Source organism: Fusarium pseudograminearum, chromosome 3 (genome assembly GCF_000303195.2).
Source record: "Fusarium pseudograminearum CS3096 chromosome 3, whole genome shotgun sequence".
NCBI classification, from domain to species: Eukaryota; Fungi; Ascomycota; class Sordariomycetes; order Hypocreales; family Nectriaceae; genus Fusarium; species Fusarium pseudograminearum.
The window spans coordinates 74,917-95,718 of record NC_031953.1 but is presented as its reverse complement, the minus strand read 5'-3'; the positions used below and the strand labels follow the sequence as shown (position 1 = coordinate 95,718).

At 42.6% G+C, this 20,802-nt stretch overlaps 8 protein-coding genes across 8 annotated transcripts, besides 14 other annotated features; 2 read left to right on the top strand and 6 right to left on the bottom strand.

Moving 5' to 3' along the window:
• Positions 1–141: 141 nt before the first annotated feature.
• FPSE_09754 (uncharacterized protein) lies at positions 142–565 on the bottom strand (the record flags this gene model as incomplete). Its single annotated transcript, XM_009262871.1, has 3 exons — positions 142–159; positions 257–477; positions 523–565. The coding sequence occupies 3 exons, from the start codon at positions 563–565 to the stop codon at positions 142–144; spliced, it is 282 nt and encodes a 93-aa protein (XP_009261146.1).
• A 1,028-nt stretch (positions 566–1,593) lies between these two features.
• FPSE_09755 (uncharacterized protein) lies at positions 1,594–1,930 on the bottom strand (the record flags this gene model as incomplete). The annotated part of the gene is made up of 3 exons (XM_009262872.1): positions 1,594–1,620; positions 1,674–1,814; positions 1,862–1,930. 3 exons carry the CDS (start codon positions 1,928–1,930, stop codon positions 1,594–1,596), a joined length of 237 nt encoding a protein of 78 aa, XP_009261147.1.
• Positions 1,931–4,828: 2,898 nt separating this feature from the next.
• Positions 4,829–5,140, bottom strand: FPSE_09756 (uncharacterized protein; the record flags this gene model as incomplete). The annotated part of the gene is made up of 1 exon (XM_009262873.1): positions 4,829–5,140. One exon carries the CDS (start codon positions 5,138–5,140, stop codon positions 4,829–4,831), a length of 312 nt encoding a protein of 103 aa, XP_009261148.1.
• Positions 5,141–6,457: 1,317 nt separating this feature from the next.
• FPSE_09757 (uncharacterized protein) lies at positions 6,458–7,406 on the top strand (the record flags this gene model as incomplete). The annotated part of the gene is made up of 2 exons (XM_009262874.1): positions 6,458–6,551; positions 6,604–7,406. The coding sequence occupies 2 exons, from the start codon at positions 6,458–6,460 to the stop codon at positions 7,404–7,406; spliced, it is 897 nt and encodes a 298-aa protein (XP_009261149.1).
• Positions 7,407–9,321: 1,915 nt separating this feature from the next.
• Positions 9,322–9,858, top strand: FPSE_09758 (uncharacterized protein; the record flags this gene model as incomplete). The annotated part of the gene is made up of 1 exon (XM_009262875.1): positions 9,322–9,858. One exon carries the CDS (start codon positions 9,322–9,324, stop codon positions 9,856–9,858), a length of 537 nt encoding a protein of 178 aa, XP_009261150.1.
• A 179-nt stretch (positions 9,859–10,037) lies between these two features.
• FPSE_09759 (uncharacterized protein) lies at positions 10,038–12,249 on the bottom strand (the record flags this gene model as incomplete). Its single annotated transcript, XM_009262876.1, has 6 exons — positions 10,038–11,368; positions 11,421–11,471; positions 11,580–11,600; positions 11,752–11,928; positions 12,007–12,206; positions 12,236–12,249. The coding sequence occupies 6 exons, from the start codon at positions 12,247–12,249 to the stop codon at positions 10,038–10,040; spliced, it is 1,794 nt and encodes a 597-aa protein (XP_009261151.1).
• Positions 12,250–12,497: 248 nt separating this feature from the next.
• Positions 12,498–12,722: a repeat region.
• A 72-nt stretch (positions 12,723–12,794) lies between these two features.
• On the bottom strand, positions 12,795–15,744 carry FPSE_09760 (uncharacterized protein; the record flags this gene model as incomplete). The annotated part of the gene is made up of 10 exons (XM_009262877.1): positions 12,795–12,812; positions 12,943–13,109; positions 13,272–13,418; positions 13,473–13,508; positions 13,592–13,844; positions 13,928–14,176; positions 14,522–14,676; positions 14,719–15,487; positions 15,556–15,577; positions 15,647–15,744. The coding sequence occupies 10 exons, from the start codon at positions 15,742–15,744 to the stop codon at positions 12,795–12,797; spliced, it is 1,914 nt and encodes a 637-aa protein (XP_009261152.1).
• A 497-nt stretch (positions 15,745–16,241) lies between these two features.
• On the bottom strand, positions 16,242–18,080 carry FPSE_09761 (uncharacterized protein; the record flags this gene model as incomplete). The annotated part of the gene is made up of 4 exons (XM_009262878.1): positions 16,242–17,106; positions 17,159–17,536; positions 17,601–17,901; positions 18,017–18,080. 4 exons carry the CDS (start codon positions 18,078–18,080, stop codon positions 16,242–16,244), a joined length of 1,608 nt encoding a protein of 535 aa, XP_009261153.1.
• Positions 18,081–19,193: 1,113 nt separating this feature from the next.
• Positions 19,194–19,226: a repeat region.
• Positions 19,227–19,280: 54 nt separating this feature from the next.
• Positions 19,281–19,332: a repeat region.
• Positions 19,333–19,431: 99 nt separating this feature from the next.
• Positions 19,432–19,498: a repeat region.
• A 29-nt stretch (positions 19,499–19,527) lies between these two features.
• Positions 19,528–19,804: a repeat region.
• Positions 19,584–19,861: a repeat region.
• Positions 19,629–19,930: a repeat region.
• Positions 19,818–20,070: a repeat region.
• Positions 19,845–20,143: a repeat region.
• Positions 19,870–20,171: a repeat region.
• Positions 19,950–20,239: a repeat region.
• Positions 20,240–20,247: 8 nt separating this feature from the next.
• Positions 20,248–20,386: a microsatellite.
• Positions 20,387–20,400: 14 nt separating this feature from the next.
• Positions 20,401–20,486: a repeat region.
• Positions 20,487–20,703: a microsatellite.
• Positions 20,704–20,802: the final 99 nt, after the last annotated feature.

Genomic DNA, 20,802 nt, shown 5'->3' with positions numbered 1-20,802 from the left:
TTAATATAGAGTTTTATAATTAATAAGGTAGCCTTATAGCCTTACTTAAAAGTCTATTTTTTTTATTATTAAACTACTAATACTATACTATTAAGGGCATCCTTCCTGGATAACTCGCCATCACATCTAACCTGCTTATTATTACATGGCAGGAAAATACTAGGGACAAGTATAGTTAAAAGATATTTACACTGCGTAGCCCAGCACAGGCTAGGTGGTGTTGTCCCAATCCGTAAATCTATGCAGACACGCATACACTGTACTTCTGCCACAGATTAGTGCATCCAGACCCGATAGCAGGGTTCCATTTGTACAGTTGAGCCATTGTGATCGAATAATACTTCTGAATAGAAGCGCATGTAGTTGTTGCCTTTACTTCATGAAACTTCTTGCAACCCTTGACAATACCAGGTTGAATAAGGTCAGGCGTCGGTACGCCGGTGGGCTTAGAAGTCGGACCTGGCTTGGGTTTCTGGCCTATAACCCCAACACACACATTGTAGCCAACCCAAAGATTCGTACACGCAGTACCAACAGCCGGATTCCACTTGAAAAAATCAGTCATGTCGAGGTTGTAGTAAGACTTGAGAGATGCACATGTTGCATGAGCTGATCATGCCCGTTTGGATAGGCGATGGTGTTACGATGCTATTATTTCCAGTCGTAGGAGTAGGCTTCCAACCTGCGATATCGACACAGACATTGTATCCGACCAGAAGGGACTGACAGTTCTTTCCCACGGAAGGATTCCACTTAAGAAGTGGCAAATGGGAGGCTGTAGTACTTCTCGATCGAGGCGTAGGTTGTGGTCGACTGGATTTGATGAAATTTGTTACAATTCTTATCAATCCCGGCCTGGACAGGTATCGTTGAGGATGCTGCAGCTTTTGTACTTGTAGCTTTGGTGGTGGTAGCTCTGGTACTAATTGACGGAGTGTGTCCAATGACGGAGACACAGGCATAGGCGTTGGCCCACAGACCAGTGCAGCCAGATAGAGATCAACAAAGAACAAAGCAAATTTTCAAGTGCAATCAAGACTTTTATTTGTTCTATTTTCTCAACCTTTGCCCATAATTCCCGCCCTTCGATCATCCCATTTAACATAGTCAATGCCGAGGCTCATGCACGACTACTATAACAGGATGGAGGTAGTGCAATTAGCCATTAACATTGGTGCAAAATAGAGTCCTTGCAGGTTTTAATTGGCTCTGCGGTGGAGATCGTCAGGGGTAGACACCGTAGCGGGATGACGGTCCGAGGACAAGGGCTTCTTATAGACATGGGCATTAGCATGAGCCACCCTGGAGTTGTACTGAGATCAAGGAATACTAGGATTTAAAAGGAAGATAGATACATGATATCAGCAATCAGTCAGAGGCAGCCCTTCTCTCAGCTTCTTTCTTAATCTCAATATTAAACCCATTAAAAGTCATATGACTATTTTCTCTGATAATTCTACCAGGCTGCTAAAGAAACACTAGCCAGCCGTGCCAGCTTTCTCTCTGTGTAAATATGGTTCCTCCGTTAATCTTGGTACTTGGTCTCCAGTTAAACTCATGGGCGGCCTGGAGCAGCGGTCCAAAACCCCTATTTCATTCAAACACATCAGGTTCGTTTTTCTAAAGCTTGTTAAGCAAGGTCTCTCTCTACCATAGAGGCCGAAATGACTCACGAGAAGTGTACTGGTCAACTTAAAGTTCTGTATTTTAACCTTGAGCTTTTCGTTGTCGATCAAGTGGTTGACCTCTTTTGTTGGGTCTGCACACTCGATGGACCAAGTGCTCCATTCTTTATAGCTAGGAAAATCTTGGAACTGGCTTCTGTTAAATAATGATACACTATAGGTTCAAATTGGCTTACAACTTCTCGTACAATATCAACTGGGGCGTGGATCTCGACTTCGACGACCAGAGACGCTTGCTGACCCATGATTTCGATGCTTGTCGCAAGCCTGTAGCACTGACACGAAAGAAATAAGGTGTTCACGCTGACATTAAGGAAAAGAGTTGTATATAAATCTCAGACTTATCTCTACGGGATCTTCGGAGTGTCCACGGAGCGGAGCGTAAGTAGTGGTCGGAGTTCCGGGCATCAGCTTACATCAACGCTCATCGCAGGGAACGATGTTTTCATGTGGCATTTTATTGAACCAGGCCACGACTAAACTAGCATTTATAGACCGGCGTACATGGATCAGTAATAATTAGGAGACTTGACAGCTGGACAAGGGAGATTCGGCAGGATGTAAGGCAGTTGTCTATTTAATTGAAGTTTGTCGTGGCTTGATCAAGACTCACATTGGTGGAAACATATATACGATAGGCAATCACGAGCCATCATACCAGTTATGCAGAAGCCTTGAATTAACGAAATACAAGACTGGTTTTTAAACAAAATTAGCCAGGCAGAATGGTGGCCATTCTTATCGATTGCTATTATTAAACCATCTGGCACATTGTATATTATTTCCAATCTTTATATAATTATCATAGGTCGATAATACTAATAGTCTCAATCCCTATTCCTCTCCTTTATCATCTTAATTATCAGATCCTCTGTTCGACCACTCAACTCCACGTGCGAGAAGTTGGGCATGAAAAAGGCTTCTGGGCCTTACTTGATTTCCTGAGTGTATGAAGGTTGCATTGCCCACTGGCCCTTGGTTCTTTCCACATCCAACACACCAATTGACTCCAAGTGGAGGTGTCTGAAATGTAACATTGGTACGAAGATTCCAACCAACCGCGGCATTCATGGTCCAACCCTGGCCCGTCCCTTTATTTCCTCGGTTTTCGATTATTGTCGGTGCTGTTGTTTGTTCAATCAACAAACCCCACGACCATCGTTCATGTGGTGCTAATGTCTGGATGCTAGAGTTTGTGTTGTGTCTGAGGATAGCATTTGGTCCCGGCGTAAGGGAATCAGTAGAAACCGAGAATGACCTGGCCTTATCGATCCCAATTTGGTGGCAGTCTTGGACGAGGACTTGGTGGCCTTGTATGAAAATGTCTATAGGGAGAGCAGCCCCAAAAATATCCTTATTTCGATTCATAATAACATCCTGGATCGTAATCCGGGAAGCATGTCTTATAACATCGATAAAACGGTTAAAGCCAACTAACATTAGATTGCTTACCCAACAATCAGCTGTCCAGGGCGAAATCTCAATTGCAGCGTTATTGCAGGTAGTATCAACTAATTGCCTACCAGAACAAGTATTGGGAACCTCAATGCGAAGGTTTTGGATTCCAATTTCTGTGCTTTGTTCTGGTAAGGTATATGCCCTTAGCTCTGGAGCCATATAGGTAGCATCCAGGTTATCAGTAATTGGGATTTTTAGTGTAATCGTATTCCCATTGATAGCCTGAATCTTATTCGGCGACATGATCCGTTTACCAATCTGCCAATGGTCAGTGGTTGTATACAAATTTGTCGTAGGTTATCCGAGAACCTACAGGTATCCATTGTTGTCGCAGACCATATCGGAATAAGTTACTCATCCCATTATAGCGAACCCAGGGCTCTGTAACGACACGTGAAATATCAACATCCTGGCCAACTCTCAACCCTGTAGTGCTGGCAACCTGAATTGTGAATGAACCAACCGGGACGTAAGTATTGGTTATCTTCGATATAGCTCTTGGAGTTGGTGTGGATTGACTAGGCGTTCCTAGCGTAAAAACAGGTTTTGAAGGCTGCTTAATCAGTGCTAAGGTAGTAGCATGATTACCGGTACCTGTGAGAATAACGTTTGAGTGAAGCTGGATCCCAGCTGTAATATTTATTCTCCCAGATGGCAACTGGACAACGCCTCCACCGCTTGCGGAGACGGAATTAATGGCTGCTTGGATCATTGGAGAGAAATCATCTGAGATTGTTCTCTGCAGGGAAACAGTTACATCGCGCTGATTGATCGTCGGAATGGGTATATCTGAGTTATGATAGCCACAGAAGCTGAAGTCCGGAAGTTGATTGCCACGAGAGTCAGTAATTGAGGTCCAGTCAACGTCATTAGGGTTTCCAATAGTAGGTTGAGAGCAAGAAGCAAATGTCGAAGCATAATATAAAAGGTAGATTAGTTGAAATAAGAGGAAGATATCCATTTGCAAAGTGTTTCAAAATAGGTAATTATATAGATATGTTAGTGAAATAATATGTATTCTTAGCCACTATATATAATAATATAAGACCTCATTGAGAAATATGTTACTATAAGTTAGTTAATATTAAAGTTATAACATGATTTATAAAAGCTGCTGCATAAAGCTAGTCTATTATTACTTGGAATGACTGCAATTTGTAAAGATACTATAATGTGTTTTATCTACTCTGTTTGCATCTTAATATGAAACAGAAATAAACTTAAAAGACTTTCTAAATGAAAGTTTATATAGCTAAGGCTTAGAACATTAGATTACATAGTGATTGTGGCTAAGAACTGATATGCGACTAACCTGTATGCAGTTCTTATTATCAGATCATATGCCGCCTACAGTTTTTACCCAATTAAGACAAGTTAGGCAAGCCTAGTGGTTAACGCCTCTACATACCACGCCTAACCTACAGGTATAGACACAATCTTTAAATTTTTTACTCTAGACAGGTGTACGAGCAGAGAAGAACAGCTGGCTTCTCGGGATCCCACTTATCCTGACCCTCGTTCTTCAAGATGTTGTATGAAGGATATACACAGACGCGCATGGGTAAGTCGGTTCGTGGTACTCCACCCTGCGCGATGCCAAATGGCTCCTTTTGCCACCATGCAGTTCAGAACTTCATGCCAACCTTGGCAGACGCACTGTACCCGAGAGCTCGGATGCTTTGTACCTAGAGAAGACCTGCATCGCGAAGTTCCATACGCTGGAGGGCAACAAGAGTGGTGCTATTGAGGACAGCAAAGTACTCTCTGTCCTTGCTCTCAACCTTGTCGGTCTTGGGATCAGTTCTGATGGTGTGAAGCTTCATAGCTGTATACTTGCCAGCTGTACGTAGCGGCACTTGAGCGTCGATTGAACGGACGCAAGTGTTGTATTCGATACGCTTATTGGCCTTGGCAGTCATCCTCTTTGCGATCTCTTGGGCGCCGCCATCGACGCACCAACAGTACTGAATGTCCTTGGTAGCTAGATTGTCGTCCATGTCGTCGGTGTGAAGTCAAGTTCCTCCAAGACGCACTCCGTGAGGGATTGGTCGTACCAGCCGGTGCCACTTCCAAAGGTTAGCTGTGGCAAAGCGGAGTAGCACTGAAAACTCACTAGGTCATGCTCGAGCGACATCACGCGCCCACATATGTTTATAGGAGCGTGTCTTTTGATGGACTTCGACGAAAGGTTGTTCTGACGCCATGATGGAGGTTAGACTGGAGAATGGAATGGGAAGATGCAAATTGATTTTCTGGAGTAATTCTCCTTCAACAAAAAAGGGCAGGGCCTCGCTTCAATGCGTTGTGTCGACCTTGCAGACTTACGAGTGACCTGTCTACAGTTGTACAGTTGTATCGTGATGTAGCTGATGTACCATAAGTGCATCTAACCCTCGCCACTGCCTCTTCTGATTTAGTTGTTCTTTCTACAAGATGAATTCCTGCAGAATATGACCAATTCTTCAAGCATTGGTGGCTGGCGGCAAACATCTGCCTGCCTCAGACTATCGATTGTCGTTATGGCCTTGTCTCAAACACGGTCTAGATTCTCGGCCAAGCTGCCAGTCAGTTAGGGTCCACACTTGTGCCATAGTCCCGCAATTTGTAGTATATGGTGGGGCAACCGAAGCACCTTGATTATCTGGGCCGAGACATAGCTATTGACAGCGAGGTCTGGAATGCTTTCCTCTTGTAAAAACATGCAGCTAGCCCAAGACGTTGTTGAATCACAAACATGGCGGCTGTGGGGGCGGCTGAAATACCTACCCCCCGCCATCATGCAAAACCATCAGGAGCACCACATGCCACTTTGGTCGTTGTGCTTGCGGCTGAACAAATGCTATTTACACGATACGGTCTGGCCTTGAGATATAAGACGCTTTTGTCACATTATCAACTTATCGTGGCTGGCTGACTTTCAAATATTCTCGCTGAGTCTCTGATTGTTTTTATCAGTAGGGTAAGAGGAATGCGGTAAATTAAGTGTCTTTCAATCGCGTATTTCGCAATAAGTAAGGCTCTAAGTGACTTAATTGGCTGGTGTCATAGCGTTCTAGACCGCAATAGACTGGCCTAACAACTCGAATTAAATAATAATCCTGGAAGATGAAGCTACTACCTGCACTATTGGCACAGCTGAGGGTGCTGTTTGTCAATAGTTCCAAGCGCCAAAAAAAAAAAAACCCCCCGAAATAAACCCCTGATGTGAAATCCGTAACATTTTATCAATAGATACCCCCGGATTCTTCATTTTCCTTTCGTTTTGTTATTCCTTCACTCAATCTAACCCTTGTCGCTCTTTTCTACTGCGAAAAATGCGTTTCGCTGCGTTTCTGTCTTTGGGCCTTGGCGCCAATATCGCAATTGCAAGTGTTTGCAGGCCTCGAAGTCGAACATTGACCGACTCCAGTAAGTGGAATGTATCAATATAGAATCGATTTATTTATTAACTCATATTTAGGCAGCGCATCTACCGAGCCTGCATCTGCAACCTCGACTGAACCCGTCGCTATCTCTACTTTAAGTACAGACATCGCGACAACGACTACAGCCTCCGTCGAATTATCTATTAGTGCCACATCTGCAGACGACGAAACAACTTCTACCGAGGCGACAGAGTCAGGAAGCGCTAGCGCCGAGCTCTCAGCTTCCACTGCTACAGAGACCACTGCAACTGAAATCTCAACTACAACTGCCGAGACTACTGCAACTGCTGAGTCAACGACATCTGCTGAAGCAACTACCACTCAAGACACATTTGTGCCGATTCCCACCTTTAATATCAAGGCTCTAGGCTCAGATGTCAACGGCCAATTGCTGCGAGGCGACCCAGTTCAATACAACAACATTGGCTGGTACACGCCCTCTCCCCCAATTCTGACTTTTTCTATTGAAGCCAGTACCAGCTATGTACGAGAGATAAACACCGGGAAATACTTATGTGTTTCTTTCGGAGGCGATGGGTTCCCAAACTCCAATATGCTCTGCGACCCCGCTAACCACTACGCTGGGATGGAACCTCTCACATGCGAACAGACTCGTGACCGAAAGCTCAAGTGCTCTGCACCAGCTGGTGAATGCCACTTGGATGAGATGTCGGATACTACTAATTGCTTTACCGTTCCTGGTACCTGGGACCAGTTTGATGTGATCCATGGTAGAATAATTAACACTCCTGCTCTTGTCATGGTATCGAGTATCAATCCTCCTACAGCCAACGATTTGGAAGCCATCGAGCTTCAGGTCATTCCCTATGCGGATTAAATTCTTTAGCATTTTACTGGCATTTAATCTTCACTTCTCTTCGACCTATTTATACAGTTGTATCTTATACAAGTTTCTAATTTAAATAATTCTTAACTGTATTAATTCTTCCTCTTCCTTATAATAGTCAATTGATATATTAGGTAATATAATACAAGTTCAAGTGAGTTTCGGTGTATGCTAGCATATATTCTGCGCCTATAAGCGAAAGTCCATCCAGCCTCACCTAAGTTTACTAATTTCTGCTATAGTTTGACAAAGATCACTGCCTGCTTCTCGCTAACCCTGAAATGGAAGGTCTATTATCACGGTGAACTAGATACCTGGGTCAAGGCAAGTTTACCTTTATTACATGTTTCTGTTATATGTCTTATTTTATAGCAGTTCTTCTGAACTATGTGTTTTATCTGCACTATCTGTCTTCGATTGACCTCCGCTAACTGCCGAACAGCAAGCTTTTGCTCTCCTGGGTGATTCTGCCCACCCCACGCTTCTATACCAATCAAAAAGAGCTGCTATGATTTTCCATGACGCTGCAGTCATTAGAGCACTCTTGGGGAGATTCCACTAAATAGATAAGGAACAGTTAAAAGCAAACGGCACGACCCTTCACAAGGTTTTAAAGATTTTTAAATCAGGGCAAAAGCCATATCCGAGCTTAAACGTTCAAGGAGCGGTCAAGAATAGAGCCATTTATCATTTGCCAGATGGACAGGCATAACATCAACGCGACATGGAGTTTTCGCAAACAACAGTGGAATCTCAAAGCGGCTGGACGTGGATTAATGGCCAGTACCAGAAGCATATTATCGGAACTGACCTAGTCAAGGTGGCTTTGGAGACGTTTGATTCAGAACTCAACAAGTAATGCGAAGTTTACGTTTTCCTTCAAGTAGGGAGGATAGACATGGGCTATATAGTATTGGTAAGGGATAGAATCTAAACCTAACTATGACTTGATTGGCTTGGCTACTGTTAACCCAGAACACTACGAATTCCGATCAGCAACGCATTCGACCACCTCAAACTGTTTACGGAGTACTGACCTTGGATTTCCGCCATTGACATTCAAAGCTGCGTTTCGCATTGTCAATGTATTTTGAGACTACGGAAAGTACAAGACAACGTACCACGCGACATTCGTATATTTCGACCGGCGAGAGTAATTTTACCTTCTATTGGAAGAGATTGAGGACATTTTGAGGCTCTTTAAAGCTTGTGTTTTTGTGGATACGGTTCAAGGAAATATTTAGTGGAAACAGAGTGTCACTTGTTATTACTTATACCCTGTCAATTCTACGGTATAACCGGCAAACGGGGCACATGTCTCTACGTGGCGTCTTCCCCCACACCAATTAGGAAAAGTGCAAGGCTACGTACCCTAGATGACAAAATCCAAGCCTCGTATTGGCCTCAAAGTGTATAGTCCCTAGGAAACTACTGAAGCCACAACACCTACAGGATTTCAGCGACCAGAACGATATCGGCAAAAGCTTAGGAGGAACCTAAATAGGCATTCAATGAATATTGTCTTTTACTGGAGATTGGAGCCTCTACTTAATTAACAAGCTGTAAAGTCTACCTGCTTCGCTTGATGTTAGCTTGAATACCACACACCTACACTCGATTGGCCCTCTATAAAACATTTAGAGCCTGTCAGGCATTGTGGAGTCTGTGAATATTAACAAGTTGGGCAACAACTGCGGAAATGAAAGATCCAATATTCCTAAAGCCTCAAGATGCACATTTACCCCTCCTTAGGCACTAACAACAAACCTCTGCCATCCATCATCCGATCTTAACTACTTGTACCTAGTGCATTGTTGAGAGATAGATAATTATTCACCTCGACATCCGTTCTACTTATAATAGTTACTGTTTGCAAATCTCAACAGCGTTATCCATTGTATCATCAATGCTGACAGTGGGCGGATGGGACGGTGATTTTGGAGTGACGTGGTTTCCCCGATGTGAATTCGGCGGCAATGTAGGCGGAGTTGTGCACGGCTGGCCAGCTAAAGGTGGCTTCTACTCCCGTATCTGTTCTGTAGCAGAGCTTGAGTTCTTGGGACTTGACCGGTTCGAGCCATCCGACAGACCAGACGACCCTGAGAATGAAGAACCTCACTGCACTAAAATGCGTCAACTCGGAGCCAGGTGGTTTCGTGACCCTGATCACAAAATACGTGCTGGGCGGAAGCTCCGAAACGGAGGTCCAGATACACCACTTCTATTTGTCGGTTGGCCTGCCGGTGGTGGTGTTTGGACCATCAATATCAACATATCTCAATCCGCACAGAAGGGCCTAGGGAGAATTGACAATGCATTCACGATGGAGGAACTCTGCAAGATGATTGAGCAACTTGGGGGAACATTCTACGCCGATCCAAAGGATTGTCCTCATTTAGACCTGAATGGTTCTCGAGAGGGGAATGATGGTACAGGCTACTAGTCTAAGATGTAGTAGAGACTGATAGATTGAGATCAATAGATTTACACATGAATCGTGGTCTCTGTTGCCCAGAATCCCCAGAATCTCAATATAGGATGACTCCGAGGCATAGCCAACAAAGGTACACGTGTAGCTGGACGATAGATCTACCACAAAGTGCATCGATCGATAAAGACATATTAACACCAATGATCGTCATCGTCCCAATCCTCCTCCGTGGGCTCCCACTCGTTCCGATGTTCTGCAAGCTTGTCCATGAGCTGGTCGACTGCGTTGAAAGCTTCATCTTTCCGAAATGCGAGAGGCCATCCGAATCCTCGGTAGAGCTGCCTGATATAGTGGATGTCAAGGGCTGTACCCCATGCCCCCTCCTGTGCAATCACCTCTTCCTCCGTTATAACATCCTCGCCAAGCCGTTCCTCAATTTTGTCGGCTTCGATAGTAATCCTTCCACGACAGGGTATGAGCTTTAGTGTGATGTAGTCTTGCTTTAGCCCATCGAAAAATACTTTCAGGTCGACTTGCGGGAGGTCATGCATGAGTCGCTCTTCTACAGTAATTTCCCCATCTCTCACGTTCGACCTCGTGATATCGGCAGTCACTGCTTTGGGGCCCTCCTTGCCCTCCTTGACCATCTTGTAGAAGTCGTCGATGGTCATACCGTCATGAGCGGGACCAAAACAGACAACTCTCCATTGACGGGCGGCTCCCGTGTTATGATCGCCCTTAAGCCATCGCATTCGCTGACCAGTCCTGTCAACACCCGATTGTTTAAAAGTATCAGATGTCTGCGAGAGTAGGTAGAAAGGAGGCCATTCATCCATGTCGCAATCGGGCTCATCACGATGACTCTTGTGCCGCCACCGGCCTATGTGTTCTGACTTCCAAGTGTCGGTTGCCTTAGGTGCTGGAACGCCGGGCCCTCGTGCACGTGCTGTTGATGCGGCCTCCTGAGGACATTTCAGCGTCGACCAGTGCGGATTGTTGACGTTTGCTGAGCTGTAATGGTAACAAGCCTGTGTGTGCGTTTCCTTGCAAGTGCCCGTGACACCCGTAGGTTTAGCATTGGCCGCATATGTCAACGATGTGACTACCATATGTGTTGTCACCGTCTTGTCATTTGAATCACACTCGAGAAGTTGGAGAGTATTGTGCAATGCGCCAAGCTGTTGCGTCTCTGAAGTCTTGGGAACACTGCATTTTGGCTTCGGTGTCGGTGTCGGTGTTGGCTTGGGGTTGGGATTGTGGCCACCTGCTGGGCGGGGAGCGGAGCGATCCGTAGGATTCCCCTCATCGCCCTTCTTTCCGCTACCCTTCTTGATGTTCTTGGGCCCTTTGAAGCGGCTACGACCAGCGGGAACCTGGCTGAGGATATCATACGCTTGCTTTATATCATCTGGCACAAGGTCAGTTCCCCCACAAGGACTTAGCCACCATTCAAACGCTACTGCAAGATCCTCATTTTTCTTGTAGACCCAGTTGACCATTTCAGCACCTGTGAGAAGCATGTCTGCTGATTGTTAGCCACTGTCATGTTGGCTAGCAATAGAACGAAAGCCTACCTGCTCCGGCAGTGAGTGCTCGGCCCGGCGGGAAAAATGACGTCCCAATATCTATGACCAGTTTGATGGTAGAGAAGAAGATGTAACAAATGGTCTGGAGCAAGGTGTTAGTAAGTTGGCTGACTGACACACAGGCTACTCGCATGAATGTGGACTCACCTGGAATATAGCTGGGAGTGCCTCCGTGATTGTTTCCATTAGGTCATTCAATATCCAACTGTCACATGTGCACTGTCCACCGACGACGTCAAGACCAGTTGACGGTGACCTCTACCAGGTTACTGGGGAGTCAAGGGGTCTCATAGAATAGCACCCAAATTTGAAATCCGACCTTCTTCTTCGGCTTTGTCGAGCGTAGCTTGGCATTGCTTCTTGCATGATTCTAAACCATCCTGTCTGTCGGTCAACCCCCGGTAGATATAGCACATCTTGTCGTTCTCATCTCGGGTCTTGACTGAGTCCTCGTCATAGTCAGGTGGTACAGTGACGATGCCTTCAGGCACTTCATCTTGATCATCCGTAGTGCTTGACAACTTTCGAATGCAGGCTACGCCGGGACTAAATCCGTACTTGCATGCAAACTTACATAAGCGGTTCAAATCGACATCGACGAGGTCATTTGCCACGACCTCGTCCCCATTCTTGACCGACGGCAACTTTTCAGGCTCCCCTTCTTCAAGGCATGTGCAGATTGATTCTTGACAGAACCCAAATCGAAAAGCAAAGTAGCATAGGTTCCCACCATCGTCCTTGTTGTCTTCACCTCTCCTACACTTGGGACCTGACCTGTTGATAGGGTTTCCATCTTCAATTACACTTTTTTGAGCATTATGACTCTAATGCCCTTATATATAACCTTTACCCTACTATAAGGTTCAGAAGGGGCATAAAATGCATTACTTCTGTCCCTTTTTTCCTCTTTCCTCTACTAATATTAATATAACCTAATGCATTATAAGTTATTAAATAGTAACTAAGTTAGTAAGAGTCTAAACACTTAAAGGGATAAAGAACGCATAAATAATAGCTATATATAAGATATATCTAATAGAAGATATTAAAGTAGCTATTAGCTACTTTAATTATAAAAAGAATATATTAATTTTATTTCTAGGAATTATAATATCTCTTAATAATATTTACTATAAAGACTAATAAAAGCTTAAAAAGTATAATATTTTTAATAATATTATAAACTCTTTTAATAGCTTAATTAATAATATATTTATTAAGATATATTATTTTAATTATATAGCTTTCTTAATATCTTTAATTACTTATTATAATAATAAAAAATAAAAAGCCTTAAAGAGGGTTATTAAGCTTAAAGATACTATTAGGGATAATATTTCTAAATAGAAGGACCTTAAGTTACTATAGGCTATCCTTAATCTATAGGAGTAACTAGCTAATTAAGCTAAAGAGGATAGAGAAGTTATAATATTGCTTTATTGCTAGCGTTAATAGGGGGGAAATCAGTTATAAGCTAGAAAGCTAGACGCAATCATATAATAAAGCACACCCATTGCTTAAGACCCGACATTGGAATATCTGGGGGCGCATCGAAATCTTCATTTCTGAATTGCTGCAAGTCAACGGCCCAATCAATTGTGCCAGCGAAATTGAAGTCTTTCCAGATCACACGTCGCCCCAGCTTGTCGTTGTCTGTCATGTAACTGATATAGTCGCCTGTCATCTGTTAGTACCTGTGATGCGTACATGTAAAATGGCATTATTACCGTTGTAGAGTAAGATGTTCGACTCGGAGCTCTTGTCGTAGAAAGACTTCTTACTTCCACCTGACAGAGAATCTCATTGATTTCGGCATTGGAGATGTATCCTCCTTCGTACATCTTCCAGGGGCTGCATCTGAAACAGCTTTGGAGCCTGTAAACTCGCACTCGGGCTTCCAACAGTCTGACTTGGCCATGCGGAATGATCTTCCGTAGCTTGACTCTCCAACAAAGATCTTGTTATTTGCTACACCGGCTTTGGTAACTATAAAGACTGGTCAGTCGAGTTGCTAACGGTTAATCTGGAGAATGTACTTACTCATGGACAGGGCCCGCCTGGTCTCGGTCATGTTGACTATAGACTATCAGTTGTCATATCTGGGCGACAGAGCTCATTAGAAAACCCACCATGACTTCATATACACTTGCCGGATGTACATTCATCAAAGGCATTGGGATTGCCGTAGTCCCATTGGCCGTGTAGGTCATAGGTCATATAGACGATATAATCTACGACTTTCGAGATACGATCGATCGGGAAGGCCTTGAGGTACCAATACGATGCGGGTGCTGCGATAGAGAGTGACATATCAGAGCCGAGTTTCTCTCTCAGCGTAGTGAGAAATCGCAGATAGTTGACGCCATCCGTCTTGGCTCCAATGGGAGATCCTCCAACAAGGATATCCTCCGCCTTTTTTGTATCAAAATATCAGTACTAATGAAAAGACATAACAAAGAGCGAAAGGGTTCCAAACAAAAGATGATATAACTTACACCAGGGTATTCCCAATCGATATCAACACCATCGAGACCCTCGTCCTTTGCAAACTTGACAAGATTAGTGGCAAAAGTCTCGCGATTCGTGATAATGGCATTCCGAATAATGGAATACTTGTCCGGGGCTGTTGAGTCAGCCCATTGGTCCTTGCCCTCTTTGATGATAGGCTTCCAGGTCTGCGAGTCGATGGAAGCAAAAGCCCAGTGAATATGGGTGTAAGATCCGTCCGTGTTGGCGTTCTTGGCCTTGAGCCATAAGCAATCGCGCGCAAAGTTCCAAGCTTCGTAGTATCAGATTCTACTCCACTCCTTCGGACGATCAGAGTTCTCTCTGATATTGTGACCACAATTAAATACACACGTGTTCGGACCGCCCACGTCAGGTTCATTTATGGTACAGTGGTCAGGGAAGATATCACAACACCCCCAGTTACTGCAACAGGCTTTTAAGGGACATGGATTCAGGTCTTCAAGGGAGATGGAACTGTTGGCTGGTCGCTTGGTACCCGGTACCAGTGGTCCGCATGCAGCTCCCTCTTGAGGTGAGGGCATAGGCGGTGATCCTGGGCTGAGACACATGCTGTAACTCACAAGGAGGCCGGTGCAGTCAGTCCAAGCCCATGTGTTCTTATTCCATTTTTCTAACTCCTTGACAGAGACGCTATGCTTCTTGGCTCGCTTAGCGCAAGTGTCTCTGTCGTCAATGACGTGGGTTGCGCAAGTTCCATCTGCTTCGGGCTTGGGCCCTGAAGGTTTATATGGATCGCCAGCTGAGCATCAAGCGTGACCTCCTTTTTCGAGAAATGAACAAAATCCAGATTCGGAATTATACTTGGCAAAGTCGGAACCTTGAATAACACAGCGACGTGCAAGAGTAGCGCAGCTATCGCCATCACCAACCACGATATGCTTGCAAGTTGCGCGCTCCCGAAGAATATTAAATTCAACGAAATCCACGAGTCTTTCTCGAAGTTTCTTGGGCTCGTTGGAAAGGGAAGGTGTAGGCGTGGGTGTAGATGTTGGCTCATCAAGTTCTGGAAGATGGGTGATCCCAGCGATGTCGTACACCTTCGCATTCGATAAGGATCCTGAAAACACAACGTCTTTGCCAACAGTTGAAGACCCTTCACTCCATTGTCTAGTAGTTTCCTGAATGGCAGCGATGTCACCGGTAGTGTCCAGAAGAATACCAAAAACACGGTTCGCCTTGCGAGCTAAATCGCGAAACTGAACGATGGTCCGGTTGGCAATGGATCCCGCGGTTTCCAAGTGTAGAGAAAGAGAGTAAAATGCCGAAGAAACAGTAGGCTTGCCTAGGCCAGCTCCGATGTATAACCCGACGACAACATCTCCGTGGTAGCCGAACAAAAGGTTTTTATTGCAGTTGTCCTTTGCATCGAAATACTTTTTCATTCCTTGGAGAAGACTGACGGTGTTCATAACAACCGTCTTGTTGTGGGTCAAGCCCTGGCTAGTACCCAGACCTAGTTTGTCCCTGACCGCCTCACCTCCATCAACACATGCTGCCGAGGTCTTAAGACTGCCTCCCTCGCGCATCTAATACCATTATATAGAACCCTTCCATCAACGAGGCATGTGATGGATTGACCGTGGGCAGATCTTACTGCGTTGAAGCCCAATTTGAATCTGTCCCCGAACCACAGCCGACAATCCACCCAAGCCCAGCAGTACGAAGCCTACTCAGCCCTCACCTACAAAGACTTCAAACGGTAAGTTGAACCGGCGATATCAACTAACGTAGCTGATTGACGGCATCTAGGGGTCAAAACTTCGCAGCCAACATAACCTGACATTGTGGATAACTGCAAGAGCTTCTATTTAGTCCAAAGGGGTGAAAACTGTGCTTCGATCGCCGCAAAGAACAGGATTCCCCTTGAAAAATTCCTGGAATAGAACGGTGACGAGGACTGCTCAAGTCTCTGTGCTGACGCATGGGCTTGTGTTATGACACTTGATTATAAACCTACCAACCTGCACCTTCGCCTACAAAACCTTCCAACGGGTGAGTAACGTGTATGTGTTCCATGGCTGTCTCGTTGCTGATATTCCGCAGTATCACTACACAGCAACCTACACAACCTCATATTGTTGGCAACTGCAACAAATTTCACTTTATCGAGTCTGGAGAAAGCTGTGCAGCCATTGCACCCAAGTACTCCATCAGTGGGGCAGAGTTCCTCAAATGGAACCCATCGGTCGAGGCTGTTAATTATTCACGATGTTTTTTAATGTTGTTTTCTTTGCCTCGATCTAGAAGTCTAGCTTGAAGTATATGTACTAAAGCCTAGATTTACCTATCTGTTCCACGAAAATTATAGCCTTGGCTATCAAGCTCACTCGGCTGTGAGTTTACGAAAGGTGGCCTCCAAACCCGATTCTGCTCTGAGCGGCCCCAATCATCAACTTGACCCCATGGGCTCCTACGCTGCCCGCTATCTGGTGACTGGTTATAGAACGAGGGGCTAAAGGATGGCGGAGTATAGGCTGTTGGGAAGACGGGCTCTGCCGTCGCAACCAACTGCACGTTAGACTTTGCCTCTCGTTTTTTACGTAGCAACCAAAGACCAACTAGTGCAGTCAACAAGATGACAGAACCGCCAACAGCAATACCGACAATGGCGCCTGTTGAAAGACCAGATTGCGAACTTGAGCTCTTGCTTGCTGTTGCGGTTGCGGGGTCAGAGCGTCCATCTTTCCATCTTGTGCGAGTAGCGAAGGCGGCTTTCATGCCAAGTAACGTGCCAAGATCATGATCCACAAAGCCAGATTCGGGCTTCATCTTGGTCGCGCCTCCATTTTTGGTTCCGCCGATAGCGTTGGTCACAAAACTAGGGACCGTATATCCGAACAAAGTAGGCTCGTACCCAGCCCATACGTGCTTGAAGCTTGACTTGATTTGATCGCCAAGATCGATGTTATGAACTCCCCAGACTTCCTCCGAGTCGCACTGATCATCGTCCGCCGGAAATGTCCCTCCGATAACGAGCATTTGGGACCCTTCGTTGACAACGTCACAGGAAAGGCTGTGCGACGGATACTCGCCGGTCCCGTTATGGTCGAGAGGGTACGTTTTGATCCATTGGAAGGATGGAAGGGAGAGGATATAGACATCGTCAAACCCATATCCGTCAAGGCCGATACCCGCGTTAAGGTAACTAAGTAAATGTCAGACGCTTGAGCGGATGATGAATGAAAAGGGATCTGTACATATTGTAACTGCTTCGATCCTTGGCCCATACAGCTCCGGCACAGAACCTCCTTCGATATTCAGGAATAGTGCCATTAGCTTCTTGAACATGCCACTTGTTGGATATAATGTCATAGAGGAATATTTGGTCCATCGGCTGCGGAACCATAGTCCCATTGTCGCCAGGATCCTGAAGGCCCCCAAAGTAAACCAGCATTCCACGGTCACTTGCGGGAATAAACGTCATTACACCTTCGGCTCGTTTGATGTCGTCTGGCCCTGCAAGCTTGGTCCATGAATTGGTGTCCATCTTGTAGCGAATCAAATCCGGTACTGCACGCGGTGGACCGGTCCATCCAGGCTCTGAATAATTGGAGCGATAGCCTCCGTAGTAGTACCTGGTAGAGAGAATTGAAGTTAATATGCACGTAGCTAAGAAGTGCGTTTCGTTCTTTGCCTTACCCTTCTCCCCGCTCTTTTACGGTCGTGGAAGCTCCATAGCTGACACGTGAAATACCTGCAGAGGGGGGCCCAAAGTCGTCCCATCGATCGTACCAGATATCATAGGACATAAGGCTTGAAGTTCCCAGACTGTCATCGTAAAATTCACCACCAAAGAGGAAAAGTCGGTAGTTAATATCGTCAGCCCACAGGGCTCCGCCGTGCACAGAAGGAATCGATGCATTCTTGCTGAGATTGGCGTGTAGCTGTGGCATGTTATCCTTACTGTTAGTGTCGAGGTCATGCCAAACGAGCCACGGGTCTAAGAAAGTCGTTAAGATATATAGGGAAATCTTCGCATAGGAGATAGCGTACTCGTATAGTTTTGATGGTCTGATTCCAGTGGCTTCCAATTGACAAGACCTCCATCAATGTACAGTCTGCGGTTGACAACTGCTGTTTGGTGACCAAATCTTCGACAAAAGTCCTCGATAGGGTCATGTTGGAGAGATAGCGGGAAGATAGTGGCTAATACTGCTATCAATAATAACCTCGGTGTGCTAAATCGTCTCATTCGTTCTACTGCCATGATAGAGAAGCCAGTTTAGACTTTTGAAGTCGAGACGGGCAGCTTTCTTGTGCATAAGGTCTTGAAGCTGTTGACACCTTGGATATACCAACAAGACAAGGGATGAGAAGTCGCGAGATATCAGCGACTGGGTGGCACCATGACAGCAGTATATACGTGCAGAAAAAGAGTAATTGTGTCACTCTTCACGAAATGAGTGCCTGACCACCAGACTAATAAAATGGCTAGCAATCTCTCCAGCCAATAGTTTGCATATACATGTGTTGCGTAGCACCAGTCTCGCAATCTTACTTGCCTTCCTTTTCAGCTATGCCATTTTTAAAGTCGGCTGTACATTTTAGAGGAAGCTATTATGATTGGGGCGAGAGTGACAGCCTAGTCGCTTAACATTCTTAGCCCCAAGGCTGCAGCTAAACGCATAGTGTTCGTGCTTGCTTCACTGCATCACGATCCTTTCACAGTACCATGAGCACTGTTAGCGCATGTGCTGGCTCTCATAGGTAGATGTAGTGTCGCAACTGGTTAAGCCATAAATGCAGAGCGCGCGCTCATTATTAATTGGTGTGCCACATAAGCCCAGTTAACTGGCTGTCTTCGTCATACCTCCGAAGAACGGCGGAGGTACGATGTTGAGCTCTAAGAACATGCTCAGCCACCAGCACCCCAATATCGCTCCCTACAACGAGAACACGCACTGGTTCGAAATCATCATATCATCCTCAAACAACCCAAAAGAGTGGCACAAGCTTCCCATCGAACTACAACTGGAAATCCTTGAGTTCTTACTTGCGCCTCCGGAACTTTAAACCCCATCGAAGGCCTAAGAAGGTCAAATAATAAGATACGATTACACTTGGGGTAGCTAAGAATTGTGGGAAGTGCTGCTGAAAAGTCTAACTGGAAACCTTCTACTTATAAGCAAGCTGTTCTATAAAGACATTAAGTACATTTTAGACCTCTTGCTAAATGTTTACTACCTATTATTTATATCCGCTAATAGCCTAAGCTACTATATATAGGTATAGTAATTTATAAATATTATTATTTTTAAGAATAAAGCTTAATATAGTCTTAGAAGTTTCTCTTACTATTATAATATATTTATAGCAGACTATATAATATACCTTATAATAATATATAATAATTTTATATACTTTATTTAAAGTCTTTACTAGTTATTTAAACTCCTTAATAGATATAAAGAGCTTATACTTATAATACTTTCTTTAATTTATATAGCTATATTTAGTCTTTAAGTTATACTAATTATTATTAAAAATAAAGCCTATTTTTAATATATTATTTATATACTAGCTATAATTTTATAAAAGCTCTATTTTAAGTACTTTAAGCTTTACCTTTTATATATTATTTAATTTATTTACTATAAATTTAATATTTAGCCTATATAGAAGTTTATAAAAGTTAATATTTTATACTAAGTAATATATATAATTGCCTTTTTTATTTAATATAATTCTTAACTATATAATTATTATTTAAATATTATTTAAGTTTAAATATTATTTAAGTTTAAATATTATTTAAATTTAAATATTTTAATATTATATATTAAGTAATAAGTATTAAGAGTTAAATATAAAATAATATACTTTTTATTATAAAGTTTATATTACCCTTAAAGTAACTATTAATTATTATTTTCTCTTTTTTATTTAATATTTAATTATAATAAATTCTTTTATATTATATATAAGAATATTAATATCTATATAAAATAGAAATTAAAAAGTATATAAATCTATAAGTTTAATAGAGAGATTATAAGTATTAATTATTAAGTTAATTATAAAATTTATTTTACTTAAAGTTAAATAAATAGTATTATTTAAAATAGATAAAAATACTAAAGTAATATTATTTATTATTTATTTAATATTAGCTATAATAATACTTATTATTAACTTTTAAATATATAATAATATTATATCTTTTAAGTTTATTTTTATTATTAGTTTTTAATTTATTATTTAAATTTAATTTTTTAAAAAAATATCTATTAGTTATTAATAGTAAGCTATTTTTATAAAAAATACCTTATTATTAAAAAGGTTATTAATAATATTATATAAAATTAAATAATTAAGTTAAATTTTATAAATAGATTTTAATATACTTTATTAAATATAATAGTAATAATAAGATTATAATTAAAGCCTTAAAATAGAAATATAAATAGTATATTATAGTTTTATATTAAGTAAATAAGGGTTATTATATATTTATTTTCTATATTGCTAATAAGTATTTATTATTATAAGTTTATAATTTATTACTATTAAAAGTTAATAAAAATATATACTTTTTAATATTATATTTAAAAAGATAAATTATTTTATAAAACTTTAAGTAAATTATATCTTTACTATAATAATTATATATATTATTACTATTAAGTTAGCTTTATATTATAGCTATAATATATTATTATAACTTAATAAATAATTATATAAGCCTTATTATTTTTTACTAATTATAGTAATAACTATTTATATTAAATTAGTTAAAATTATAAGCTATTAGACTTTATAACTTATAGCTTATAATTAAACTTATAATATAAGCCTTAACTTATAATATAAGCTATAAACTTATAATATAAGCTTAAACCTT